This window comes from Amblyomma americanum, chromosome 1, assembly GCF_052857255.1.
Source record: "Amblyomma americanum isolate KBUSLIRL-KWMA chromosome 1, ASM5285725v1, whole genome shotgun sequence".
Taxonomy (NCBI): Eukaryota; Metazoa; Arthropoda; class Arachnida; order Ixodida; family Ixodidae; genus Amblyomma; species Amblyomma americanum.
The window spans coordinates 468,488,121-468,514,970 of record NC_135497.1 but is presented as its reverse complement, the minus strand read 5'-3'; the positions used below and the strand labels follow the sequence as shown (position 1 = coordinate 468,514,970).

General features: G+C 45.9%; 1 protein-coding gene across 4 annotated transcripts in view; it reads left to right on the top strand.

Moving 5' to 3' along the window:
• LOC144104608 (cytochrome P450 3A14-like) overlaps window positions 1-26,850 on the top strand; it is a 209,938-nt gene that overhangs the window by 111,257 nt on the left and 71,831 nt on the right. For all 4 annotated transcript variants that reach the window (XM_077637728.1, XM_077637735.1, XM_077637719.1 and 1 more), the window contains 3 exons: window positions 8,890-8,959; window positions 11,661-11,769; window positions 23,509-23,600. In XM_077637728.1, coding sequence (XP_077493854.1) covers window positions 8,890-8,959; window positions 11,661-11,769; window positions 23,509-23,600 — 271 coding nt within the window. The remainder of the gene's footprint in view (window positions 1-8,889; window positions 8,960-11,660; window positions 11,770-23,508; window positions 23,601-26,850) is intronic.

The following is a 26,850-nucleotide window of genomic DNA, read 5'->3' as shown; positions in this document are numbered from 1 at the left end:
AGCAAGGTTTCCGCAGAAAGTGACGCCATGTCTCGTCTACAGGGGCGCACACAATTCCAGACTTGCACCGTGTGAGGCCCAACCAGGGAAATACAGTTGTTAAACTTACTACGAGGCAAATTTTACCGCAATATTTAACCTCTATGCGCATTTTCACCAAAAACGGCAAAGCGTTTAGGCGAGAGGATTTTTAAAGTAGTTTCCACAAACATGCCTGTCGTGATATAGAACGCTATGTAGGCGCGCGTATTAGTACTTTCAGATTTAAAAAGGCCCCCGTTGCAGCAGTGTACTGTCTTCGTGCATTTCTTGTGATTGAAATGTACAGCCGCGATCAAGAATACGCGGTGCACGCCTCCGGTGGAAGGCGCGGCTGCGGGGCCGCACCGCGGCGCTGCTACTTCAGTCGGGCGCTCGCTGCGAGAGTGCACAGATTGACGACAAAGCTTCACCCTCACTCTCCCCTGAGCACGCAACACGGCTGATAAACGTCAAGTGCGGTGTTCAGCTGTTTCGCGGTTGACGCAAGGCGGATTGACGGTCAGCGTGAACGGGCGCGTCTCCGCTTTGCGTCGTTTGCCAGCCATGCTGAAGCGGAGTGCGCGCGGTTCGCCGTTGCCGCCTCGATACCACCGATATGCCCCATGGCGCCCCGATATGCCCCGCGCGCCCATGCGTGGTGAGCCTTCGGGCCTGGGCATCGCAGAACAAGTTCGCAGAACAAATATCGCAGAACAAGTTATTTCCGCGTCAGGACCCCGGTCTGTGAACTCGGTGAAGCCCTGTTTTGTTTCTGGTAGTGTGTTACTCGGGATTTTGTTGAAGCAGGAGCGTGCTTAGATTTTTTTAGCTTTAAATTACAATTTTAAAGGAGCGATCTCCAGCTACTGATTAGGGTTAACCGGACCAAGCTCCGGGCACTGGAGAGCGGCGTACACGGACGCGACGCGCGCGTATGGAATGCGAACCGACCTCGGACGCTTCGTACGCAGACGCGCTTAGTCGAACTGCCCAACGCGCGCATTCCGTAGCCGGTCTGTGCATAGGGAACACGAGATATTCAAGTAGGCGCTGAAAGTCACACGCAGCATAAAGCCCCTTGATAATTATATCAAGGGCCTTTAACGGAGCACGCATTGCAGAGCCCTCTTTCGTACTGACCGTCAGCCACGAAACAGCTGAACGCTGAACTTGACATTCATCAGTCGTGTGGCGTGCACAGGAAAGAGTGAGGGCGAAGCTTTGTCGTCACTCTCTACACCCTCGCACTGAGCGCCCGCCGCAGGTAGCAGCGCCGCGGTGCGGCCCCGCAGCCGCTCCTTACGCCGGAGCCTTGGGCCGCGTATTTTTGACCGCGGCTTTACGTCAGTAAATCAAATGAGACCAAGAAGTACGCTGCCCGCCAGAAGTTTCATCATATTCAGCCACCTGTAGCCTTCAATGTATTCCCGCGAATTTCTCAACCTTTTCAGTCCGTCCAATAATGCACCGTCGCCGGTCATGCTCCCGTAATTCCGTGGCATATATTCTGTTACCTTTATAGTCCACCGGTTCGCTCTTCATTGCATGCATGTCATGTGAAATCTCCTTTTGGTTCTTAATTCATTTCAGATCCTCAATGTTAAACTAATTGCTTGCTTGCATCAGACAATAAATAACAATTAAAGACATCAAGTGCAATGACTCAGTGAAAACACACACCGAGGCTGAACTACTCTCACAATAACCATGGTTATGAAATTAGCCTGTCATCATCATCATCATCATCAGCCTGACTACACCCACTGCAGGGCAAAGGCCTCTCCCATGTCTCTCTAATTAACCCTAACCTTTGCCAGCTGCATCCACCCTTTGCCTGCAAACTTCTTAATCTCATCCGCCCACCTAACCTTCTGCCGCACCCTGCTACGCTTACTTTCTCTTGGAACCCACTCCGTTACCCTTAAGGACCAGCGGTTATCTTGCCTTCGCATTACATGCCCTTCCCAAGCCCATTTCTTTCTCTTGATTTCGACTAGGATGTCATTAACCCGCGTTTGTTCCCTCACCCACTCTGCCCGCTTCCGGTCTCTTAACGTTACACCTATCATTTTTCTTTCCATGGCTCGCTGCGTTGTCCTTAACTTAAGCTGAACTCTTTTCGTTAGCCTCCACGTTTCTGCCCCGTAGGTGAGTACGCGTAAGATAAAGCTATTGTACACTTTCCTCTTGAGGGAAATTGGTAAACTGCCACTCATGATCTGCGAGAAATTGCCATATGCGCTCCACCCCATTCTTATCCTTCTAGTTATCTCCCTCTCATGATCCGCATCAGCTGTCACTACCTGCCCTAAGTAGACGTATTCCGTCACAACTTCTAGGCTCTCGCTGCCAAATGTGAACTGTTGTTCCCTTGCTAGGCTGTTGAACATTACCTTGGTTTTCTGCATGTTAATTTTTAGACCCAACAATCTGCTCTGGCTGTCTAACTCATTGATCATGATTTGCAGTTCACCTCCTGAGTGACTCAGCAAGGCAATGTCATCAGCGAATCGGAGATTATTTAGGTATTCTCCATTTATTCTTATTCCCAACTGTTCCCAATTCAGTCCTCGAAATACCTCCTGTAAACATGCGGTGAACAGCATTGGCGAGATCGTGTCTCCTTGCCTGACGCCCTTCCTTATGGGAATTTTATAGCTGATTTTATGGAGGACTATAGTAGCTGTGCGGTTGCTACATATATCTTCCAGTATTTTGACATAAGTCTCTTCTACCCCCTGATTCCGCAATGCCTGTATGACTGCTGAGGTTTCCACTGAGTCGAATGCTTTCTCGTAATCAATGAAAGCTATATATAGATGCTGGTTATATTCTGCGTATTTCTCTATCACCTGATTGATAGTGTGAATATGATCTATTGTGGAATATCCTTTACGAAAGCCTGCCTGATCATTTGGTTGATTAAAGTCTAACGTTACCCTGACTGTATTAGCGATTACCTTAGTAAATACTTTGTAGGCAACGGATAGTAAGCTGATCGGCCTGTAATTTTTCAAGTCCTTGGCGTCTCCCTTCGTATGAATTAAGATAACGTTTGCATTCTTCCAAGATTCTGGTACAGTCGAGGTCATAAGGCATTGTGTATACAGGGTGGCTTGTTTTTCTAGCACGATGTCCCCTCCATCCTTCAACAGATCTGGGGTTACCTGGTCCTCCCCAGCTGCTTTTGCCCTTTTCATTGCTTCTAAGTCTTTCTTTACTTCATCTTTCGTTACTGGCGGGATGACGCATTGTTGTGCACTGCTGTCTTCCTCATTAGCGCTCTGATTACATTGGCTACTGTACAGGTCTGTGTAGAACTCTTCGGCTACGTTAACTATCTTATCCATATTGCTAATGACATTGCCCTGCTTGTCTTGTATTGCATACATCTGGTTTTTACCTATGCCTAGTTTCCTCTTCACTGCTTTTAGGCAACCTCCGTTCTTTAGAGCATGCTCGATTCTCTCCATTTTAAACTTCCTTATGTCTGCTACCTTGCGCTTCTTTATTAATTTCGAAAGCTCTGCTATTTATATTCTGTCCGTGGGGTTAGACGCTCTCATGCTTTGGCGCTTCTTAATCAGATCTTTCGTCACCTGAGATAGCTTCCCGGTATCCTGTCGAACTGTCCTACCGCCTACTTCTACTGCGCACTCCTTAATTATTGGTGTCAGATTATCGTGCATTGTATGAACATCAAGATCGTCTTCCTCAGTTAAAGCCGAATATCTGTTTTGCAGCGCTATCCTAAACTCCAGTGCTTTCCCTCTTACGGCTAACTCGTTAATGGTCTTCTTCTTCACTAGCTTCCTCCGTTCCCTCTTCAAGTCTAAGCTTAGTCTAGACCTTACCATTCTGTGGTCGCTACAACGCACCTTTCCGGGTACTGTCACATCCTGAATGATGCCAGGTTTAGCGCATAGTATGAAGTCGATTTCATTTTTAGTTTCGACATTGGGGCTCTTCCAGGTCCACTTCCTGTTTTCTCGTTTGCGGAAGGAGGTATTCATGATCCGTAAATTATTTTTATCCGCGAATTCGACTAATAACTCTCCCCTGCTATTTCTAGGGCCCATGCCATAGTCACCTACCGCGTGGTCGTCAGCCTGCTTCTTGCCCACCTTCGCGTTGAAGTCGCCCATCAGTACAGTGTACTGCGATTTTACTTTATTCATTGCCGATTCTGCGTCCTCATAGAAACTTTCAACGGTCTGGTCATCATGGCTGGATGTGGGCGCGTAGGCCTGCACCACTTTCAGCTTGTACCTCCTATTCAGCCTAATTACTATAGCTGCTACCCTCTCGTTAATACTATAGAACTTCTCTACGTTGCCAGCTATATCCTTATTAATGAGGAATACCACACCTAGTTCTCCTCTATCCTCTAATCCGCGATAGCACAGCATGTGTCCATCCTTTAGTACTGTATACGCCTCACCTGTCCTCCTAAATTCGCTAAGCCCTATCACATCCCATTTAATTCCCGCTAGGTGCAAGGTGCAGCGATGGCGTAGAGGTAAAGTATCCGCCTCGCGTGCAAAAGGACCGGGGCTCGAGTCGTGGTGCTGCGTAATTCTCTACCGGGTTTCAAAAAAAAATCCGCCTGTCGATGGAATTGCATACCCAGGCCAGGAGTGCGGCCTGATCTCGGTGATCAGAACCGACAACGCACTCTCTCGCCAGAACCGGATTTGGCCACCCTGGCGTAGTACTTGGCCATAACCTTCTATGATCAAACCAATTAGCCTGTCATAGGCCTTGTTTTTTATCCACGCTGAAGGCATAGCTACGTTGGACGCAGGTAAACAAAGGTGTGACGAGGTCGACGGGAGCGGAGAATGATGTCCTGCACGCCTGCATACCCGGAAGTTTGGTGCTGGGCACATCGACTCCTGAACCCTTGCAGCATCGGAAACGGATTAACCGCAAGGGGTGGGCACTACACTCTGAACTCAAATAGGTCGATATGGAAGTAAAAAAAAGCTGTCTTCTAGCGCACTGTTTATTAAGGTCAGGGTATTTTGCTGGCTCCATGGGTCTACAAATTAATATGCAGAAAACCAAAGTAATGTTGAACAGCCTAGCTAGGAAACAAAAGTTCACAATTGGCAGCGAGGGGCTGGAAGTGGTAAAAGGCAGGTAGTGACAGCTGATCCCAATCATGCGGGGGAAATAACTAGAAGGATAAGAATGGGGCGGAGCGCACATGGCAGGTACTCTCAGATCATGAATATCAGTTAACCGATATCCCTTAAGAGAAAAGTGTACAACAGCTGTATCTTACCGGTACTCACTTACGGGACAGAAACGTGGAGGCTAACAAAAAGGGTTCAGCTTAAGTTAAGGACAGTACAGCGAGCCATGGAAAGAAAACTGCTAGGTGTAACGTTAAGAGACCGGAAGCGGGCAGATTGGTTGAGTGAACAAACGCGGGTTAATGATATCCTAGTCGAAATCAACAGGAAGAAATGCGCTTGGGCAGGGCATGTAACGGGAAGGCAACATAAACGCTGGTCCTTAAGGGTAACGGAGCGGATTGCTATAGAAGGCAAGCGTAGCAGGGGGGGATGAGATTAAGAAGTTTACAGCCAAAGGGTGCGTGCGGCTGGCGAAGGAGAGGGTCAGTTGGAGAGACATTGGAGAGGCCTTTCCCCTGCAGTGGTCGTAGTCAGGCTGATTATGATGATTCTGCTGAAGCCTTGAGGAACAAAATTCTCAGATGTAAAATAAGCGAAAAGCAGGGTTCCTCTTCAAAACATGCGATGTTCTAGCAGTCACCAAAATTTTATGCGAGGCTTCAACCTCCCTTATTCGCTTACTTGAAAACCTCCTGTGCTGGTTTAACAGCTTTTGTTCCATTCTAAAGGCACCAAGTTACTATTATTTGCCGTGAGAATATGCTTCCGTTGCCAAGCGCAAACATTCCGCAGATTTAGTGATCCAAATCTACCTCGAAACTGGGGCATCATACCTTGTCCCTAAAGGGAAATGACCTAGAAGAGAGCTCACTCCGTTTTTACCCCCATGTAGCCTTATTCGTGTTCAGAGTGTAGCAGCGAGGCTGGTGACATTTGTCTGCCTAGGCTCAACATTTACTCAAGACGCTTCGTTTTTTACCGCAGCGGTGGCCTAGTCATTTGTTCATGCGCCTCGAGTGCGGGAGAGGTGCGGGGTTCGATCCCCAGTGCCGCCGGGCAGACACCAGTGATAGAATATGTACAAGCTTCCCCCTGTTTGGTGCTCGACTACTTTAGGGTGAAATGTTTGGGAAATGGGTCTTTGACCGCACCTTGAGTAGAAGAAAAAACCCTGTGCCATGGCGCTCTTTGGCTACAGACACCCTTTACGCCTTAAAATCTATAATCATCATGGTTTCGCTTTTAACAAAACAGAAATGTCACCTGGTGCGCTAACTTTCTCGTGGTGTACATTTCAGGTCTCGATAAACAGGCTCTGCAAAATTTTATGGCTTGTGTGAAGCTACTGGGAAGAATAATTGATTCAAGAAGCGTAAAATATCCCATTCGCTTGAAATACGGGTATATAATGCGAAGTGAAGAAAACTGGTGACCCCTTACGACAGAAGCCTCCAAACATGGCACCCCATATACCATTTCCGTGCGTTGTGCTGGCCTGCAGGATTTAATCCTGCCTCAGAAAAACGCCACTCATTCTCCTATTTTCCTCATTGCTAATTCCTAGCCGCAAGTATTAATTCGACAGCATGCAGTCATTCGAGCGTTCATCAACAGTTATCTCTTGTGATAAGCGCTTGGATGCTCTGAATACGACAAAAGGAAAATGAAGAGAAATCTCTGCCCAAAAATTGTAAGCCTCTGCCGAGCTTTTCATTTGGTTAATGAATTGATTTGACGCCAAATACTTCTCCCAACCTTGGCTGAATTATTGGTATTTTTATCTAGGACACCTCCTCATTTTCCCTCTCCTATTTCTGGCGTATGGCTCATGGGACACAAAAGTTTGTTCATACGGTCCGCGGGTTGCGTTAAACAGAGCTTTAAACTAAAGGTAACAGAGCGGATTTGACCAGAAGGGCAGCGTAGAAAAGGCGATGGAGACCCAAGCGCTGAGATGAAATTTGAATGCTTGTGGGGATAACGTCGCGTGGAACGGCATTATAGTGGCGGTGGCCTTTGTCAAACAGACTGGTGACGATGATAGTGATCTTGCATATAACCATTTCTCTAGAGAGAAAGTGTTCGGGTTGGATGCTCCGCTCGATGGAAAACGGAAGAGGTGAGGTAAACGGGAAAGAGTAAGAGCGAGGGCCGAGATTGCTAGCGGGTGATCGTAGAGTGCTCTGATCGGACACGACAGGCACAGTGCCACCAACATTTTATAATTGTCTCGCAACAGATTGTACGATATTCAGGCAAACACAAGGAGTAAGCACTAGAGCTCTTGCACCCTCATGAGACACGAAGTGCAAACTTCGTCCTCGAACTTGTTCAAACGCTTAAGATATAATAATTTAGGTTTTGAGCTATGTCTACAACAGCCTTTTCAGAAGTTTTGAACTTGTGGCTGCGTCCAGGGAGATGCGTAATATCAATCTGCGAAGATTAGAGCCGCCTCTCACCTCCACTGCGCAATTTCGTGCGTTGGGTGCAGTGCTAGTAATTATAAATCATTTACTGACTTTTACAATGCACATTAATTCAAATGCTTTTTAACCTCCTTATCGTAAGATATGCGCGAAGACTAACTCCAACCTTTTATAGAGCTTGCCTTCAGAGGAGACAATCGATTCCTTTCTGGACACGCACTCACTAGATTAAGGAGTCCTAAAAGATGTTGGAGAGCTTTCACGTGCCTACTATACTGTTGCGCGATCTCTTGAGCAAGGTTTCCAAGCAAGGTTTCTATGGGAGTAGTGAGTGTAAGAACCCTTCTAACGTACTATCAATGCTACTTCCTTGTAGCAAAATCACTTGCGCGTGTGCACAAGGGTGTACGCGACTCGTAAGAACGTGGTGTAGCCTTTTGATAGGCCTTCCTTCGCACAACGAGAGCAAAGCTTCCACATCACTTCGTCCATCTTAATTTTTTTGCTTAATGAACGCGTGCTTTTAGTGCGTTAAACGGCCCTTATGCATGAATTGCTTGCTGCAATCGTTTTATTAATACGCCCTAGATCGGCGACTACATAGCCTGATGACGGTCCCACCTACGCGGCTCCCTATAGGAGGTTTGCGATGAAAAAAAACGTTATTTTCAAGACAAATGTAATGAGAATTTGCCGTTTTTACACACCAGTATTGCGATGACATTTGAGGGAATTCTTGTATAATATACGCAGCTAGGTGCCATGTCTGCAGCTCATTGGTGTGAGGTTTTAAGAACTTCAGGACACCGGTGACTTCAACGACAGCACGGTTACCTTTGAAAAAGAACCTACATATATACTGCCAGAAGCGCTGAGTGGGGATGAAGACTTTTTCCATGGCTTGACTACAGACACAAATGTATTTTTGGTCTGCATGAGCCCTGGCCCATTTTCCCTCCCCCCGCTTGCCAACCCCAGAAAAAGAAGGATTGTACCCATTCAGAACTGGCGGGCACCCGGAGGCAGTGACGATCGAGCTCCAGTTTTGTGGGGCGGGTGCCGCAAGCGCGGAGTAATAAAGCTCTCATTGCTGTGTGCGAGTTATGTAAGAACAGCGTGAAGTGTTAACATAAAAGGTGTGTACTTTTCATCGCGACTGACTTGCGCCTCATTTCAATACTGAACCGCCAGCTGAAAAGGCGGAAAAAGGCGCTGCATGGCTACGGACGAGGTCGCATTCTTTGTGGGCTAAGCGCATTTGATTTACCGGTTGATCTCTGTTCTTTTTTCTCCGCCAGGAATCCCCAAGTCGCGGGAGTTAACCACCGACGAAGTGTTGACCAGTGCGGGGACTCTCTGTCTTGCTGGGTAAGACACACACGAACAGAGTCACACGTTCAGGGAACTTTTTCTCACTCGCACGGTTTACGTTCATAGGGCCTGTACTGAACAATGGCATCCGCGTCCTCACCACGCAGGAAGTATGTTTGCTGAGAAAGGAGCACTTATGCAACAAGCTTAAAAAGTATTGCCCCCACTGGCTGTCCTCAACAGAAAACTGCGATGGCGTCAATTTTTTTAGGAGTGTCATTGAGGTTTAGCGACATCGCCACGTATTTTAATCCAGTGTAGACGGAATCAATTACAGTCTTGATGTCCTCACAAGATCACGAGTTCGAAACGAGCAACGCAATAAATGGTTTATCTTCAAATACAAACAACTCAGAAGTAAAACCGTGATTTCGAGAACGCCAGCGGTGCCTTAAAATGCGATGCTTTCGATTTCCATCAAGAACAAAAATTGCACGCAATTGTCACCTCATCCCGGCATGAATCATAGGGTAGGTATTGAAAACCGTGACGACGTCTGTGACATGTCCTGCCTCAGTTTGCAAACGCGCCATTAAACTGAAATCAACTCTTCCTGTCCCGCTGTCTTTAAGTTTTTTGGTTGGCATTGCATTACAAGTTTCCTATTTTTCACTCCTGTTTGCTCCTTCGTTATTAAACTGATTTGTAAGTTAACCAGTAAATGTATTCACTTTCCCATACTGGGTCATCTGTACAGTGTATACTTCGGGACCTTCTCCTGTTATACTGCTAATTCTATGTTCATGTGTCTCACGATGAAATTGAAATATGATGACGATGAGGAAGACAGCCTTCTCTTATCTGGCGTGGCTCTCTCACATACGCAGGCGTTGTAGCGGAGACGACCAGCAAGCTGCTAAGATCGTGTTCATGCGTGCGCCCTTAATAACAATGTCAGAACGTACCACTGCCTGGAAACTTTACGCGAACGCTCGAGCGCGTGGCTTGAACTAACATCAGCACCGTGGGCGGCTCACGGTAGCAGGTGCCCTTCCGTATCACCTTCACACACTCTAGCATGGTTTTGAGTCCAGCAGAGGCGCGGCTCTCTCAGTGCAGGTCACGTGCTTGAGCATTCGCATCAAATTTGCAGGTGACGGTAAGGCTATAGCGTTGCATTCTTGGTTCGTACCGTCGCGCTGCCCATTGGCTCAGCGACAGCTAAAGCATATCGAAATTCAGCACTGATATTCAGGCAAGCGGTTTCTTCGCCGCGCCGTGCGGGGTGTGCCGAACGCATCGCTCTCCTCTCTCGCATTCTTATGTTTAGCAGCAGCGCTTCTCCTCATAACTCGGCACCTGGAGGACGCCGAAATTTTACTACCTTCTATCACGCCCGATTACTTCCAATACTTTGTTTTAAAAAGAAATGCAAAAAAAAACAACTTGACTGCATAAACGGCGCGCTTCAATCCACGGCATAGATGAAGACGAATCTCCCTCTCACCACCTCCTCCCTTACAAAGTAATTCTAGTGCCCGGAAGCGTCTAGCAACACTGTGCATGCGCAGAGAGCAGTGAGTGGCATAAGCCTGTTCTCTTCAAACCAGCGCCTCCCCGACTTCAATGATAGCCACATAGCTCACTTCACCGTGGCACCCGTTTGAACAATTCGTCCGTTTACTCGTGGCGTAGGCAAGAGGGGCTAGTGGATGGAACAGTGCCTGATGGAACAGAGTGCCGACTATCAGCACCAATGCCGATCTGAATAACCATCTAGCTAATAAAAACGACAAAACTTCTTCGCCCATTACTGCGATATGTCTCTAGTAAATGGGCGATTTCATCCTTTTAATTCATGTGCGCTTCAGGACAAAGGCTAGCGATTGGACAGCATAAGAAGACAGCACAAGAAACATTGATTTGCGGAAACTGGCTGATATTTCTGGAACTGATTTAAGCTCGAACCCACAGGCGCCAGCGAGCCACGACCTTTTCTCTTGGGCAAGGACGGTGAAAACGGGTGCCTTGGTGGTGCATAACGTTTTAATGGCTATCGCCAGAACAGTAAAAAAGAGCTCTAGTATCTTGCGAACGGTATCGTTAAAAACAGAAGGCGCATCGCGGTGCCGCGGTTCATCAATCTTCGTTAGAGGGGCAACTGCGGCGGCAAGCATCTGGTACAGCGCCTGTAGAGTATGGCCAGCATTTCGCTCGAGCAAATGCTTTTACGTTTTTCTAAGATTCAGTGCTATTTTTCTTCTCAAGTGTTACTGCCTTCCGTAGGGCCCAAGTTTCAGAGCTATTTTTCTTCGGAAGTGTTACTACCTTCCCAAGATGCATAACACCCCGTTCCTTCTCGAGTGGTAGCTTTAAAGAGGGCGCCGTTTTATTTCGGGAGCGAAAGATCTTGGCAGTGTGCGTAAGTTTCTGAAGTACTTTACGATACAGCGCACTAAAGGCACGGTACTCGATTAAGCTCAGGAGCAACAAGAGTCGTTGTTGCATATCAATTTGCCCACTGTGGCATATAACTGTAGCCACGTCAGAGGCCTTTGAAAATTGGCCAGGATGGTTTTTCAATTTTTTTATTGCTAAATGAGAATAAAGATAATGATGATGTCGACACGGAATAGCGAGCCACAATTAAGGACCCAATTTTGAATTACAATCTGTACAAGCCTATAAGCAAGTAGTTTGTGGTTAATATAATGATGCCTAGATAGTATGCTCTATTGGAAGGTCCCTTCTAACGCAGGTTCGACACGATCACATCGTCACTGAGTTACTTCACGTTTACGCTCGCCAAGCACCCGGCTGTGCAAGAAAAGGTGCGCGCAGAAATCAGAGAGGCTGTCCGTGAGCAGGTAAGGAAAAAAGCTGAGCGTTTAAGCGTATGTGTTTGTCTGCGAATGCATTCCAGCGAATTCAGAGACCGTTATGAGTCTGCTGAAAGTTTTTTTTTATTATTGTGCGCATGCCGGCTTGCAAACTGCGGCGAAGCTGTGGATTCAATAACGAAGGACGGAAATAGAATGAAACCGCTTAATTATACATGCAAGGCTTTCTTATTTTCACAGTTTCGACGGTGTTTGAGCTTTATGTGAGCGTCTCTATAACGCTGCACAAACAGTTTTTGAGATTATACACAGTAAACACGAATACCCTTCTATGGAAGCTAAAAGGAAGCAAGCTGTCTTCTAGAACACTTCCTGTTATAAAACAGAGTCTGTTAGAGAAAAGATAACTTTATTAATACTCCCTTCTTCTTAGAGCGCAGTACACAAGAAGAGCGTGGTGGATAACTGCGAAAAACAAAACGAGAACTACTCGACAGCAGAAAGGGTGAAATTTATTCTTAGCGCTCTCAAACCACGTGGAATAGCAGAAAGGGGAGAGAGCCTTGAGAACTATACGATATCTTAAAACCATACGACGCCGTATATATTCGAATATATGCGGGTCATGAATGCAGGTTAACTACTTAATCAAGAAGCCACAAGAGGGTAAAAAAGCATCGGCCGACCGAGTCGTTAATTCATAAGTACGAAGTAAAATATGGTCATGGAATGAACAAACCAATGCTGATCGCACCGTCGTATGAACTCATGGCTGACATTTGGGCTCACCAAAAGACCAGCTTTGCCTTAGCGGAACTCTGCGTAAGATGCACCCATCGCTCCTGGACTTCACTGCAAAGTGCGAGGCGAAATGCATAAGTTAGGAAGATCTCGGTCAGTGCGCTCTTTGATCACTATTATAAGCGCGTCATATTTGCTGAGGTCAACCATCATTGTTTGCGGCAATTGGTAACTGGAAGAAGAGTGACCTATATTCGAATGAAAACACTAGGTGGTCTACAAGTGATGAGCGATTTCAGGTCATCACCGCATGAAATACGCCTAGCCTGACTGGCTCTGAACAAACACAAACAAGCACTGTAGCTTATACTATAAATGACAAGATGGATTCGTGTGCCCTGCATGAAGGTAGGGCCTCCGGCCCACATTCTGCGTAGTCCAAGTTGGCAAGCTTCCCCAGAGTTGTTGGAGTTGGCCGTGCCCTCGAGCCGCCAAGTGTAGTAGAGCTTCATAATAAAGCACAAACACCGTATGCTCCGCCCTGTGCCTCTATCCGGTGTTCACGGACGATGGTCGACGGCGATGGCGGATAATAACAGCCGGGTCTGTAAAAAGGTATTGAGAATCCGAACTCAGGAACGTGTTCGCGTGTATAAAGATGGCTGGCGATAGCCAAATGCTGTATTGGCTGCAGACATCTTGATCGGGCATGCACACGGAGTGAGTCAGTCACGATGATATCTGCGATATGGGCCTCAGACTGGGTGGCGCCAGGTCCAAATTAGCACCGCCACACGGTTCGGGAAAGGCGCAGCACAGTGTGTAGCACGAGCAACTGAACGACAGTGCAGCGTATTACGCGAGGCCGATTCTAACAAAGCAAGCTGCTAATTGTCATCTCAGTAACCGAATAGGCTTTGGAAAAGGGAAACCTTGACTGATCAGCAGGAGTGTGAGGCGCTGTTAGTGCCTAGTGTTCTCAAATTCGAGGCAACGGAGATGAGCACGTTATGAAAATCGCGGCTTTTTATGTGCGATGTTATTAATACAACTTTATTTATTTAGTTGTTTTCATTTATTTATTTAATACAATTCCCTAAGCACCCCTAAACATTACAAGGGGGCGGAAATTGTTTTAACAATAGAGAACATCAAAACATAGCGCAAATGAATAGCAAAGGTACCAGGAAAAAAACTCGTAAGGCTAAACGAGGAGCATCTGAAGTGCAAGAAAAGGATAAAAATTTTCAAAAAATTGTCACTTAGAAGTGACCGAAGTACTAAGGTTCCTTCGATGGATAGAATGGATCGGTCAAAATGGTTCCGCTCTCTTCTAATCTTGGGTAAAAAATTGGCAGTGGCTTAGCTCGGCTATGCAAGGATATACGTAGCGAAAGCTAATGCATAGCTTCGTTAGCTTGGTTAATCATGATTGCAAGTCCAGTTTAGTCTGGTTCTCTGGCTAGTTTTTGCCACGTAGTTCGTCATGCGGTTGGTCACATGACCAGTCACAGGGTTGGTCACGTGGTGCGGTGCGAGCACAGTGGGAATGCGACTCGTGGCCAATGTAGCTTTCGCTACGAAAGGAACCGCAAAGTACTGTGGCTTCTCAGGACGGAATCGAAACTTCACGGCGATGACCAACACGGGATGATAAGTGTGAGTGTTCAGCTTAATATTCGTGTTTCAGGGACAAATTATTAAGTTATATTTAATGAGAGAAACAACGATGTGAAATTTCAATGGCGACAACATTAAAGGTCCCGTTGAGCGGAAAACCCTGCGTAGTACATCGGCTCTGTATCGAACTCCGGATTGGTCTAAAGGGGGGCGACGTCGCACGTGGAACGGGGAGTTCAAAAGAGATTACAGTGTTAAAAAACTGCTCATAAGAAGATCGCAACATGCCTCAAACGTCATTAGGGAACGTAAGTTTTTAAAGCAAATGAACTGCACTAGAAAAAATTGGGGTAAAAGGTCAAGAATATGACCCTCACCCTTGGGGTGCGAATCACACGCGCTACGCCTAGGCCACACGGGCACGTCTCTACGGCGTACTTAGAGCTGGGCTATTTATGTATGTCGTGCGGTCTTTCACATAATAACTGGGATTGTGAAAGAGGAAATAGTGCCCGTGTCTGCGTGGGCAAGAGGAGCCGTTCAGGGTCTTATTAACCCTATCGCGTTATACATTTAAATCGGGAGCTTAAGTGTCCCCTTTATGTTTCTTCGTGTTTGTAAATCGCTTGGATTAAGGTTATATATTTATTGAATAAGTCACCACTTATTAGAGAATAATGGGAACTTATAAAGAAGGAATATCTGTTCTCAATTGCTTCTATCGTATTCATAAAGAATATTGAGCTGGGTCCCAAATTGGTGAGCCGTATTCCAGTATTATACACATATGACACTGACAACATTTGTTTAAGTTGTAACAGATTTAGAGAAAAGTGCGCCGTAGGTAGCCAGGAGCTCGGTTTGCAAAGTTTATGATGTAATTAAAGTAGGTATTCCAAGAGAAGTTACTGGTTAAGTGAAGTCCCAGATATCTATATGAATTAACATTGTCTATATCGGCAAATATTGACATGCGTGAGATAGTCGGGAGCTTGCAGTTGAGTATATTAAGTGTTAATGAGAGAGATTTAGAATAGTTGGCCCCAAGCTTTGTGGCTTCCAAGGAATTTCCTTGGCGTCCAAGTGTGCATGTCCAGAATGAAAAGCCCGCCCTGCGACTTTGGTTAACTTTAGCGGTGTGCCGAAATAGCGTGCGCTCCATTGCAGCTTTAGGTTAAGGGAACTTGGCGGCGCCCGTCGAATCGGGGCCGCTCGCGCCACCTCCGATTTTTCTGTGCCGCTACACTGTGTCATATTCACGGCAACCAAAATCCGCACTAAGCTTTCCCTTTGTGTGAAAATGCTCGCACAACAAAATTTTAGCGATAGAACACGCCAGATTTTGCCGATACTTCCGTGTTTACAGAGCTGCTAGGCTTAGCGGCTGCGAATGGTTTCACGTCAGAAAGTGCGGGAAGATGAAACAGCTGGTCTCCATTTGAAACAAATTAGCGAGGTTGGCCCTGAAAGGGGTCAAAGTATTGACAATCTCTTCACAGTTTTCTTATTTATATGCCGTAATTTTCATTCGCGCCCACTTAAACAAAAATGAAAATAATAACATTTGCGACAGTTACCGGAACGTAAACAAAAAGAATTTGTTGGGGGACGTAAGCAATCCTTATGGTGTGGAAATGTGAGAACGTTTATAGTTGTCGCTTAGTTGTCGGAATGAGGCGAGGGCGAACGTTGTGTCGCTGCAGCAGCTGGCTTCGCACATTTCGCTGCGCTGTGATGGTCTCGTACTTCATCAGTCTGACTACGCCCATTGCAGGGCAAAGGCCTCTCCCATGTCTCTCCAATTAACCCTGTCCTTTGCCTGCTGCGCCCACCCTATGCCTGCAAACTTCCTATCATCCGCCCACCTAATCTGCCGCCTCCAGCTACGCTTGCCTTCTCTTGGAGTGCACTCCTTCAGGACCAGCGGATATCTTGCCTACGCATTACATGCCTTTCCCAAGCCCGTTCCCTGCTTTTGATATCGACTATGATATCTTAAATCTGCGTTTGTTCCCTCACCCAATCCGCCCTCTCAAGGTGAGTCAAAGTTACACCTATCATTTTTCTTTCCATATATCATTGCATTGCCCTTAACTTAAGCTGATCACTTTTCGTTAGCCTCCAGGTTTGTGCACCACAGGAGAGTACCGATAATATAGAAGTGTTGTATACTTTCATCTTGTAGGGTATTCGTAAATTGCTCTTCATGATCTGAAGGAACGTGCCATATGCGCACCACTCCATTCTTTTTCTTCTCATTATTTCATTTTCATGATCTCGATCAGCGGTCACTACCTGCCCTAAGTGCACGCATTCCCTTACCACTTTCTGAACCTCGCTACCAATTGTGAACTCAATTGAATTGAATTGAATTTATTTCTCCAGAACAACTGGGTGAATTTCCAAGCAAAAAGCTGCTTTTGCAACTTGACTGGGCCCGGAAAACCTTTACATAGCAGTGGCTTCGACATACCAGCTGATGGAAATGAACATAAGAAAGATACAACAAAGGAGAACAAATATACACACTATCAAATACAAACAATGAATACACTTTTACATGCAATCGTATGGTTAAAACTGCAACTTCTAGGCTCATCTAGCGCAAAAAATAATACGTAATTAAGAAATGCACATGTATTAGAATCTCAAAGACGCAGTTAATGTTCACTTATAAACATTTTGAACCTATATACACACATGAAAAGCAGAATACACACATCAAATTGTATGAAATAATAAAAATGCTAGAGAAATGCACAAAATTGTCTCTGTACATCACAGGCCACCTAGAGAATCAGAAGTAACATATCTAAAAAAAAGAAATAGTTCACAACTCTACGAAATACCGTCGCAATTCTTTGAACCTAAAATTTGTGGTATGTTTATATTTGTGAAGTACATGCGGAAGATTGTGTTGCAATGTTTGGAGTTTATAATTAGTTCTAAAATGAGGAACAAACCAAGCGTCCGTGCTTCGGGTATGAGCAGAAGTATGTTTAATTTTTAGGGACGCTGTTTCAGTTATAAAGGCCTTGTAAGAACTGTTAGAGAAAGAAAACAAACGTAGCATCCGGAAATCATACATATGGTCAATGCGGACAATGTGATACAATGGAAACAAAACGTTTGTTGATGATAAGCAGTGTACGTTTGCGATGTGACGAAGGGTTTTCTTTTGGAGGCGCAGAATCTGCTGTTAGGAACTGCTGTTCCCTAGCTAGACAGTTGAACATTACTTTGTTTTTCCGCATGTTAGACCCGCCGTTCTGCTCTGCCTGTCTAATCATTGATCATGATTTTCAGTTCACCTCCTGAGTGACTCAAAAAGGTAATGTAATCAGCGAATAGAAGATTATTTATGTATTCTTCATTAACTCTTATCCCCAACTGGTCCCAGTTCAGGCCTCTAAATACCTCCTGTAAACAGGCGGTGACTAGCACTAGCGAGATCGTATCTACCTGCTTGACAGCCTTCCTTATAGGAATTTTATTGTTAATTTGATGGAGGTATATGGTGCCGAGATTCCGCAATGCCTGCATAACTGCTGAGGTTCCCACTGTGTCAAATGCTTTCTTGCTATAAATAAAGGCTATTTTTTGCGCATTTCTCCATCACCTCACTGATAGGGTGATTATGGTCTATTGTGGAATATCCTTTACGAAAGCCTGCCTGTTGAATTGGCTGATTGATGTGTAAGTTTGCCCTGACTCTAATAGCGATTACCTTAGTAAATACCTTGCAGGCAACGGACAGTAAACTGATCGGTCTGTAAGTTTTTAGGTACCTGGCGTATCGTTTCTTATGAATTAAGATAATATTAGCCTTCTTCCAAGCTTCTGGTACGCTCAAGGTCATAAGGCAGTGGGTATACTGGGTGGCTAGTTCTTTTAGCAGAATCTCTCCTATGTCCTTCAATTGATCTGCTGTTAGCTGATCCTCCCCACCTACTTTTCCCCTTTGCATTGCTCCTAAGGCTTTCTTTACTTCCTCTTTTGTTATTGGTGGGAGGTTCATTTGCTGTGCTCTAGTGCCTCTCTCGTTAACGTTCTCATTATTTTGGCTTCTGTATATATTTGTGCTGAACTCTAAGGCTACTTTAACTATCTTATTGATATTGCTAATTACTTTTCCCTCCTTGTCTATTAACGTATACATCTGGTCTTTAGATATGAATAGTTTCCTCTTCACCGGTTTTATGCTACGTGCGTTGTTTAATGAATGATCGATTTTGCCCATGTCAAACTTTCTTATTTAGACTGCATTGAGCTTATTTTCTAAATCTGTTTATTACAACACCCTCAGGCCTCTAGGCAGTATATGGGGATGGGTGAAAAATTAAAAAAATGCATAGTAAAAAGTACAGGCAAAAGGCAAAAATCATGGTGCATATGCTTGTTCGATGACATAATTGGTGATAAGTGGCTTGAAGGATGACACGTCTTCAATGCAGGCCATTTGGGTTGGAAGGTGGTTCCACTCAGTAATAGTCTTCGGTAAGAAAGAAGTAAAAAGCCCATATATATATATATATATATATATATATATATATATATATATATATATATATATATATATATATATATATATATATATATATATATATATATATATATATATATATATATATATATATATAAATTTCTGTTTGAGTGTCTTATTATGAAACAAAATGCTGTTGAAAAGACTCAGACGTGAAATATTTCTACGAGCTCCCCGATTAATCACACTTCATTAAACAAACACTAGCGTACCGCAGCGGTGACCAAGTGTATGAGCATCCGCCTCGTATGCGGGAGGTGCGGGTTTCGTACACACCGGTGATACAATGGGTACAAGCTTTCCCCTTGTCTGGTGCTTGGCTTATTTAGGGTGAAATGCTTCGGAAATGGGTCTTTGACCCGACCTTGAGGAGTAAAAAATACCTTTTGCCATGGCACTCTTTGGCCGCAGATGCCCTCGCACTATAAAAATCCATAATAATCGAAGAAACACTAGACGTGCTAGAATCAATGAAAAAATGAAGCGAACTCACCGATTCTGGACAGATTCTATAGCATCAATAAATGTGAGTTCGGTGGTGTCCCATATAGATGATGCGTATTCTAACTTTGGCCGTATTAGTGTTTGATATAAAAGCAGCTTCAAATGGGATGGAGCCTGCGTGAAGTTTCTGAGTACGTAACCAAGGGCGCGATTTTTTATTGTTAATGACATATTCTATGTGCATGCGCCAAGATAAGTTGTAAGTGGTGTGAACACCTAATGAAACTCCTTCATCTTGTCATCGAACGTTTTAGATGGGTTATAATGGCGTAAGATGGACACAATTTTGCCCCTTGATTGAGTACTGTACACCTTTATTGACACCAACTTTAGACGTTTTCAAGATCGGACTGAAGGCAGGAACTATCGGTAAGGTTATGTATTGCACGAGAAAGAACACAGTCATCAGCGAAACGGTTAAGGGATGAGTTAATGGCAATCGGAAGGTGATTGATAAATATCAAACAAAAAGCCCATACAAAAAAGTCCTATGGGCGTCTATGGAAAACGCCATGTCCGTCTATGGCCTTTTATGAACGTCTATAAGCACCCATACAGGTGCTTATTGCCAGGTATTGAAAAATCTATGCCACTAAAGCTATAGCTTTGGAACTATACAGTTGTCTTAAGCTCTCTATAGAAAAATATATCACCCTGTATAGACAGCTATAGACAGAAATAGGAAAGGCCTATAGCTATTTGGGCCAAAATTCTATAGCCGGCCATAGGACATTTTTGTAAGGGAGAGTAGAGGACGCAGAACAGATCATTGGATAAAGCGAGATGGGACGGCACAAGGGGATGATAGAGTCGTTAGCTGATACAAACTGGGTCTGGTTAGTCAAGAAACATTCTATCCGTTTAAGAAGATTAGGGTCAGTATTCAGAGAACTCATTTTAAGAAGGAGTAAGCGATGCAATACCTTATCTAAAGCCTTAGCGAAGTCAAGAAAGATGCAGTCGGTTAGTTAACCACTATCTAAAGACGACTGCAAATATATTAGTGAAAGATAAGAGTTGAGCCACGCAAGTTAAATTTTTTCGTAACCCGTGCTGACAGGAGCTTAAGAAAGTTACTTTCCTGAAACGAAGCGCGGTTAGAATATATAATGTGTTCTACAAGTTTACAAGGAATGCTTATTCATAAAATAGACCTCTATTTAAGAGGTCGATTCGGATTACCTTGCTTGATGAGTGGAACCACCCTCGCTACCTTCCAGTTAGCTGGCATTGTGGTGCGTTCTACACACTGGGTATTAACATCAATAGCTCTAGTTGTTCTAGTCTTTGTGTAGGGTTAGACGCCCTGTTGCTGTGGCGTTTCTTAATCATATCTTTTGTCTCCTGAGATAGCTTCCCGGAATCCTGTCGAGCCATCCTACTGCCTATTTCTGCGACGCACTCCAAATAACGGATAAGATGGTCTTCAGTTCAAGCCGAATATCTTCCCTACAGCGAAATCCTGAATTCATCTACTTTCCCTCTTGCCGCTAACTCGTTAATGGGCTCCCGCTTCACTAGTTTTTTCCGTTCCCTCTTCTAGTCTAGGTTATTTCAAGACCTTCCATTCTGTGGTCGGTACAGCGCACCTTTCGTAGGACCTCCACAGCCTGTACGATGCCAGTCTGAGCCCATAGCATGAAGTCTATTTTATTTTTAGTTTCACCATTGGGGCTCTTCCAGGTCCACTTCCTGTTCTCTCGTTTGCCCATGAAGGTATTCGTGATCCGTAAATTATTTCTATCCGCGAACTCTTGTAATACTTCTCCCCAGCTATTCCTAGATCATATCCCATAGTCGCCTACCGCCTGGTCGCCAGCCTGCTTCTTTCCTCCTTTCGCATTGAAATCGCCCATCAGTACAGTGCACTGTGATTTTCTTTGTTCATTGCCAATTCCGCGAATTCGTAGATGCTTTCTCGTATTATATCGGCAGTGAACTGCCGCCTCCGGCCACGCTTTGCTGTCTCGCCTGATGTAGACGCGATCGATTCAACTTGCGATGATGAAGACTCCATAAGCAGCGTTTACGTGAATATTACGTTGGGCATAGTGTTTTCTACCGTATCTCGCGGAGCCGACACGCCACTTTGTACATGTACCAAATCAAGTCTATCCGTATGGTGACCCCTCGTCCTTTGCACGCGAGGGAGGGGTCCAGCCGCCCCAATCTTGAGCGCAGTCTGCTTTGCTATCCAAGTTAGAGGGTATACTATAGCATTGCAGCAAGGAGGAGGGGAGCCTCCACGCCTTCTTCCCTTCACCGTGGAAGTCGACATGCCTTTCTAAATTTATCCCTGTCTTGTGATGGCCTACTGATACAGGAGGAGTGATGACGTCCTTCACGGACTGCGTGTCTGCCACGCCTGCCTGCCGCGGCTTTTTGATGACGGCGGGGTTATCGCTCAAAGAGCGAAGTAATGCTCTCGCATCAAAAATTAAAATAATCACATTTCGGTTGTTACTATTTCGTGTATTGCCCGAGACAGCACTGCACATAGGAAGCAATAAAAAATTTTCGAAAAGCATTTCTTGATTGTTGCGTTTCTTTCGGTTATTTTATGTGAATTTATTGCTGCAAAAAAGTTACTAGATATGTGAAATATGAACATTTTAATATGTTTATTTTATTTTTCCTTTCCCTTCTTGTCCGTAATAGTGCTGCAGCCAACAAACCCGAGCATGGCGCCGCTGCGTAGAGAGAGCCCCTAGTCTAAATGTTTCCTGTGCGTGCGCCCGTTTTGATGGGGCCCGCTCTTCCCGTGGGGCCCACAAGACTTGAGGCCCCTTGTTCTGAAACTCCCTATTAGCCATGTGCTTCACCAGTTATAAATACTACCGACGTCGGACTGCGAAAAATACCGTCATAAGGATGATTTCTTTTGCGACAAAGACCGCAGTCGTGCAGAAAAAGTTTGTTAGAAGAATTAACGCATGCGGGGGGGGGGGGGGTCATTTATACAGATTCGAAACAGTAAGGGACCTAACGAAGAGCCCCGGAGGACACCAGATATTTTTAAGCAACATTGTGAGGCACTGTCTTGGGTTATTACTTTTCCTCATCCGAAACTATATGGCCAAACATTTCTACAGGAGCCTCGTGCAATAAGCTTAGCTTTAGCCGTAAGCTCTTTTCGCGCGCCAATACATGTAAAACTTTCATTTTTTCAGCGGACAATTTTCGAATGGAAAGCTGTACCTAACCGTTTCCATGTTTTCGCAATCCTTGATGGATTTACAGAAAGCTCCGCAGCCGTTTATTGTCGTACTACGTTCTTCAATTGTATTATCGTATTGTGTTATATTGCAGTGTGTACTTGTCCTTATTGGGTGTGACTCTGAAGATGGACTCCTGCATTTGCTCATTTTTCTTTTTCTGATGCCATAATGACTTGCATGCCTTCCTGTACTTCCCTCTCCTGCTTTGACATGTCCGCAGCATTTCATAAATAGGTAAATAAAATACAGCGAACCGTTAGTCACAAGCATTTAAACCATGGACTTTTAATGAGCTGGAGCCTAGTAATACCTAGTAACGAAGAACCTTATCTAATGTCTTAGCGAAATGAAGAATAATGCAGTCAGTAAGCGAATTACAATTACGAGCTAAAGCTATCGCATGAGTAAAAGAAAGAAGCAGCGTTTCGCAGGAGTAATACTTATGAAATCCATGTTCAGCGGAAGGAAAAAATGAGCTTGTGAAAGCAGGCACGGTTTTAGTTGGTGACATGTTCTAAACGTTTTCGAGGAATGCTGGAAAATGAGATCGCTCTGAAATAAGCAGCGAGTGTGCGTTGCAAAATTTATACAGAAGGGCCCACTTCCCCACTTTCCAATCATGTGGAAATGACGAACACTGCTCAACGAGACAGTGTGCCGCGAAATGCTGCGATCTCTGCTTCATCGCCAGAGGGCACGGAAGGAGCTATCGATATTAATCATTGTTCAATACTTGGCATTCGGCGCTGCCTGTGCTAGCATGCCTGTATTGCCGAAGCCTATCTCGCCATCTGTGCGAACTCAACAGCCGGTAGAACCTAATGAATCGCCTAAATGAATCAAGTATTACTTGTGTCACAATATTCAGTCAGCGCAGTTTGCGATGTCTAGCATGTTTTCCACATGTCACGACGTTTTTCTGCTTATTGGGGCTCCGGCAAGTATGAGCGCCGTGGAGTAACATGCTTTTGAGTGAGCAACATTTGCACTGCTTTCGTAGCGTTTACTGGTGAAACTGAGCGTACCTGTCACCACTGTGGCAACTCCTAACAGTTTCCAGGCGTCGGAGCATATGTATGCTATCTAGGGCGTCGCCGTCTTGGGCACAGCATACTCTATAATACTGAATTTGTCGTCCAGGGCACGCTAGATTACGAGACTGTGATGAAGAGGCTGAATTACCTGGAACAAGTCATGAACGAGACTTTACGCCTGTACCCTCCGGGCCTCACGTGAGTGTGCCAGTGGCTTTCCAGCATGTACTGAGTGTGCGATCTACCTTTGTTTATCGCGGTTCATCCCCTTTTCTCAGGAAAGTGTCACGCTACCCGCGGTTCGATATTGCGGTTAGGTGACGGTATGGCTGCGCGCGGTGGCCACCTGACAAATATAGAGTGTTTTTCGAGCGGAGCCCTTTTTAGTACACTTGCACTTTTGGTGGGAATTCCCCGCGTTTAGCCGTTAAGTGTTCGTTTTTCAGAAGTCTGCTTTGTGGCAGGCTGGCCACCTGTCCACCAGATTGCCGGCAAATGACGGGGGTTCATTGAAAGGAACCGGGACGACGGGAGCGGCGGCGAAAACAGTCTGAGGTCCACTAAGTTGGGCACAGCCACCCGAGGCGATATCGATGCCGCTGAAGAGAATGATCATTATTTTCTCTCACGCGAATGTAGGTCTTATTTACAATCGGCCCCAGGGAGAATAGGAGCCGTCCGCGAAGACAGTAAGGTGGCTGGGTCGTAGTATACCTTGAGGCGCTGTACAAGAACTGTCTCGCGCCACGGCAGCAGAGATCGGGATACGGCGTGAGGGGTTCGACTACACAGTTTAAAGGAGATATGCGCTCCAGGACGCGGTAGGGGCCGAGGTACTTGGCTAGAAATTTGGAGGACAGTTCAGTTTTCCACGGTATACCGCGCCCCACAATGTTGCCAGAAGAGAAGTGCGATGTGGCTTGTTCGTTGTAGTGACGGAATTTCTGGTGACTCTAGGTGTCAATCTTGAGGGAGGAGTCGATTTGGCAGCAGAGTTCTGTGTGTGAGCAGACCCGGAGACGTCCGGGTGGTAAGGCAGAATGGTACCTATTGTAGCAGACGGCTGACGACCATAAAGAAAAAGGACAGAAGCCGGTATTGTTATTGCGGTATGTTAGCGTAAGTTACATACACAAGGCCGACATCAAAATTCCAGTGGTGCGAAGTCACACACATAGAGAGCATTTCCCCGAGGGTGCGGTTAAATCGCTCCAAGAGGCCATTGGACTGCGGATGATAGGCGACGGTGGGGCGATGAATTATTTTGCACTGGGTGAGTAGGGATTTATTTATTTATATATTTATTTATTTATCACATTACCCACACCGCCTGTTTGGCATTACAGTGAGGGGAAGGGGGGGAGTCACAACACAATCTTAGATAGTGTTGCAAGAAAAGTGAGAGAAATAAAATATTCACGGAAAATACAATACAGCATGATGACGACCTCGGACAGGAATACGCGGACTTTGTCAACAACCAGTTCATGAGGTGTAGCGTGACGAAGGACGAAGCACTGCTAAAGGAAGGAGGCGACGTCTGTCGCTGTGACAGCCTGAAGGGCGGCGATTTCTGCATAACTTTTCAGGTAATTGACCACAGCAACGACTCATCGGTTGCCGGCCGCTGTGTACGGAAGCCGGCCGGATGACGATGCCGTCGAAAGGGCGTGGTAGGTCAGACGTCGGCTGCAACTTTGAAGCTAAACATTGAGGAGAAATCTTGCGACGTTGACAAGCGAGGCATGAGAGCGCGTACTTTAGGACGACGCTGTACGTACATTTCGCGCCAGCAATATAGCGCAGCCGGATTTGGAGGTACAGCTTGAAAACTCCCGCATGACTGCATTAAGTGTGAGCTCTTAAATGGGCGCATATATGCATGCTAAAGTGACTAGGAATAATTGGCAACCACTTGCGGCAGTCTGAGCTGTTGCGGCGATGGAGGAGATGATCACGAATCGCGAAGTGGGGAGCTGTCACATATAATAGGTAGTCTGAAATAAAAGTAGAACGAAAGAGGTTTTAACAAGACGACGAGGATGGCAATAAGGATGACGTGGATTAACCGAAGAATAAAGAAGATGAAAAAGAAGCATTCAGTGACGTGGGCAGAGATAATTGGTGAAGAGAAGAAGACGATGCAAAGATTTCGTGGACTAACGCCGAGGATACAAAACGCGAGGGAGAGCCAGGCACGCGCAGAAGAACAGAGAAGTGGAGGCTCCGGCGGGTCAGGGACGCTTCGGCTGTAAGAGAACAACACCGGCTACGGCTCCGGCGAGCTCGAGTTCTACGGCTTCACACCGTGGACTTCCTGCCGTTCCTGAGCCCATTGCGCGGAGTCAGCGGAGAACGCTACGACCTACTACGGCCAGGTGTGTCTCCAGCGCTGTTGCCACCCATCCGGGTGGTGCCCTAAACGCAAACATCACCGGCATCACCTCCACGGGCGCTTGGACCGGGAGCTTGTACGACGCAGCCAGCGACGCCGCCAGCGACGCAGCCCGAGCTCGTCGAACGCCGCCTCGACGCCGGCTGCTGGGCCCATGCAACGCCGCACCCGCACCGAACCAAACGTGAGCACGAATGGCGACCGCTAAAAGTAGAACGCTAGTAGCAGACGCTAGTAGCAGTGTTCCCGGGTCGTGTGCATTCATAGGCTTTGTGTTTTGTGTTAGTTTTGTTAGTTCGTTTTGTGTGCTAGTGTTTTTGCCACGTAGGATGTATTAAATGTGCATCTGTGCGGGTACATTTGTCGCCTAGTCCATTCTTTCGGTCCGAGTGTTCTCGGACCGAGTGTTCTCGAGTGTTCTCGGCGTCGGAGAGCAAATGACTGAGAAGCAGAGGACAAGTTGGAGAGAAAGTCGAGAAGAGAAGCGATCTAGGGATTGGTACGTTGCGCTGAAGACATCCCGCTGTGTTCTCCAGGGAGATATGTGACAAAGGTAAGTGGTGAGCCTGTGCCAGACTTCATTTGCTTTTTTTTTAGCTTTGTCTCGGATTTTTCCGATTTCTCGACGGCAGAAAGTATAGATATGGCAAAAACGTTAGAGCTGACGCTCAAGCTAGGGTTAAGTAAAGAAGAGGCGGTGCGTCTCTATGAAGAGCAGGCAAAGATGCAGAAAGAGCAGGCAGATAGGCACAGAGAGGAGAGGGTGCAAGCACGCGAAGACGCTCGCGACGCAGAAGAGCGGGAGGATAAAGAGCTCGCGAAGGAGACGAATGAGATCGCGAAGCAGATAAAAGTGCTCGCGAGGCAGAAGAGCGGGAGTCTAGAAGGGCACGCAAGGCAAAAGAACAGGAGAATAAGAAGGATAGATTGGGGCAAGAAGTTTATTTTGTGAAAACAATGCAACATGTCGCCACAGGGGCATGTCGCGGAAGGTTATGAGGAGATCACGGACAATGATAAGCGTTCCATAGCGGGTACAGAATCTCCTACACC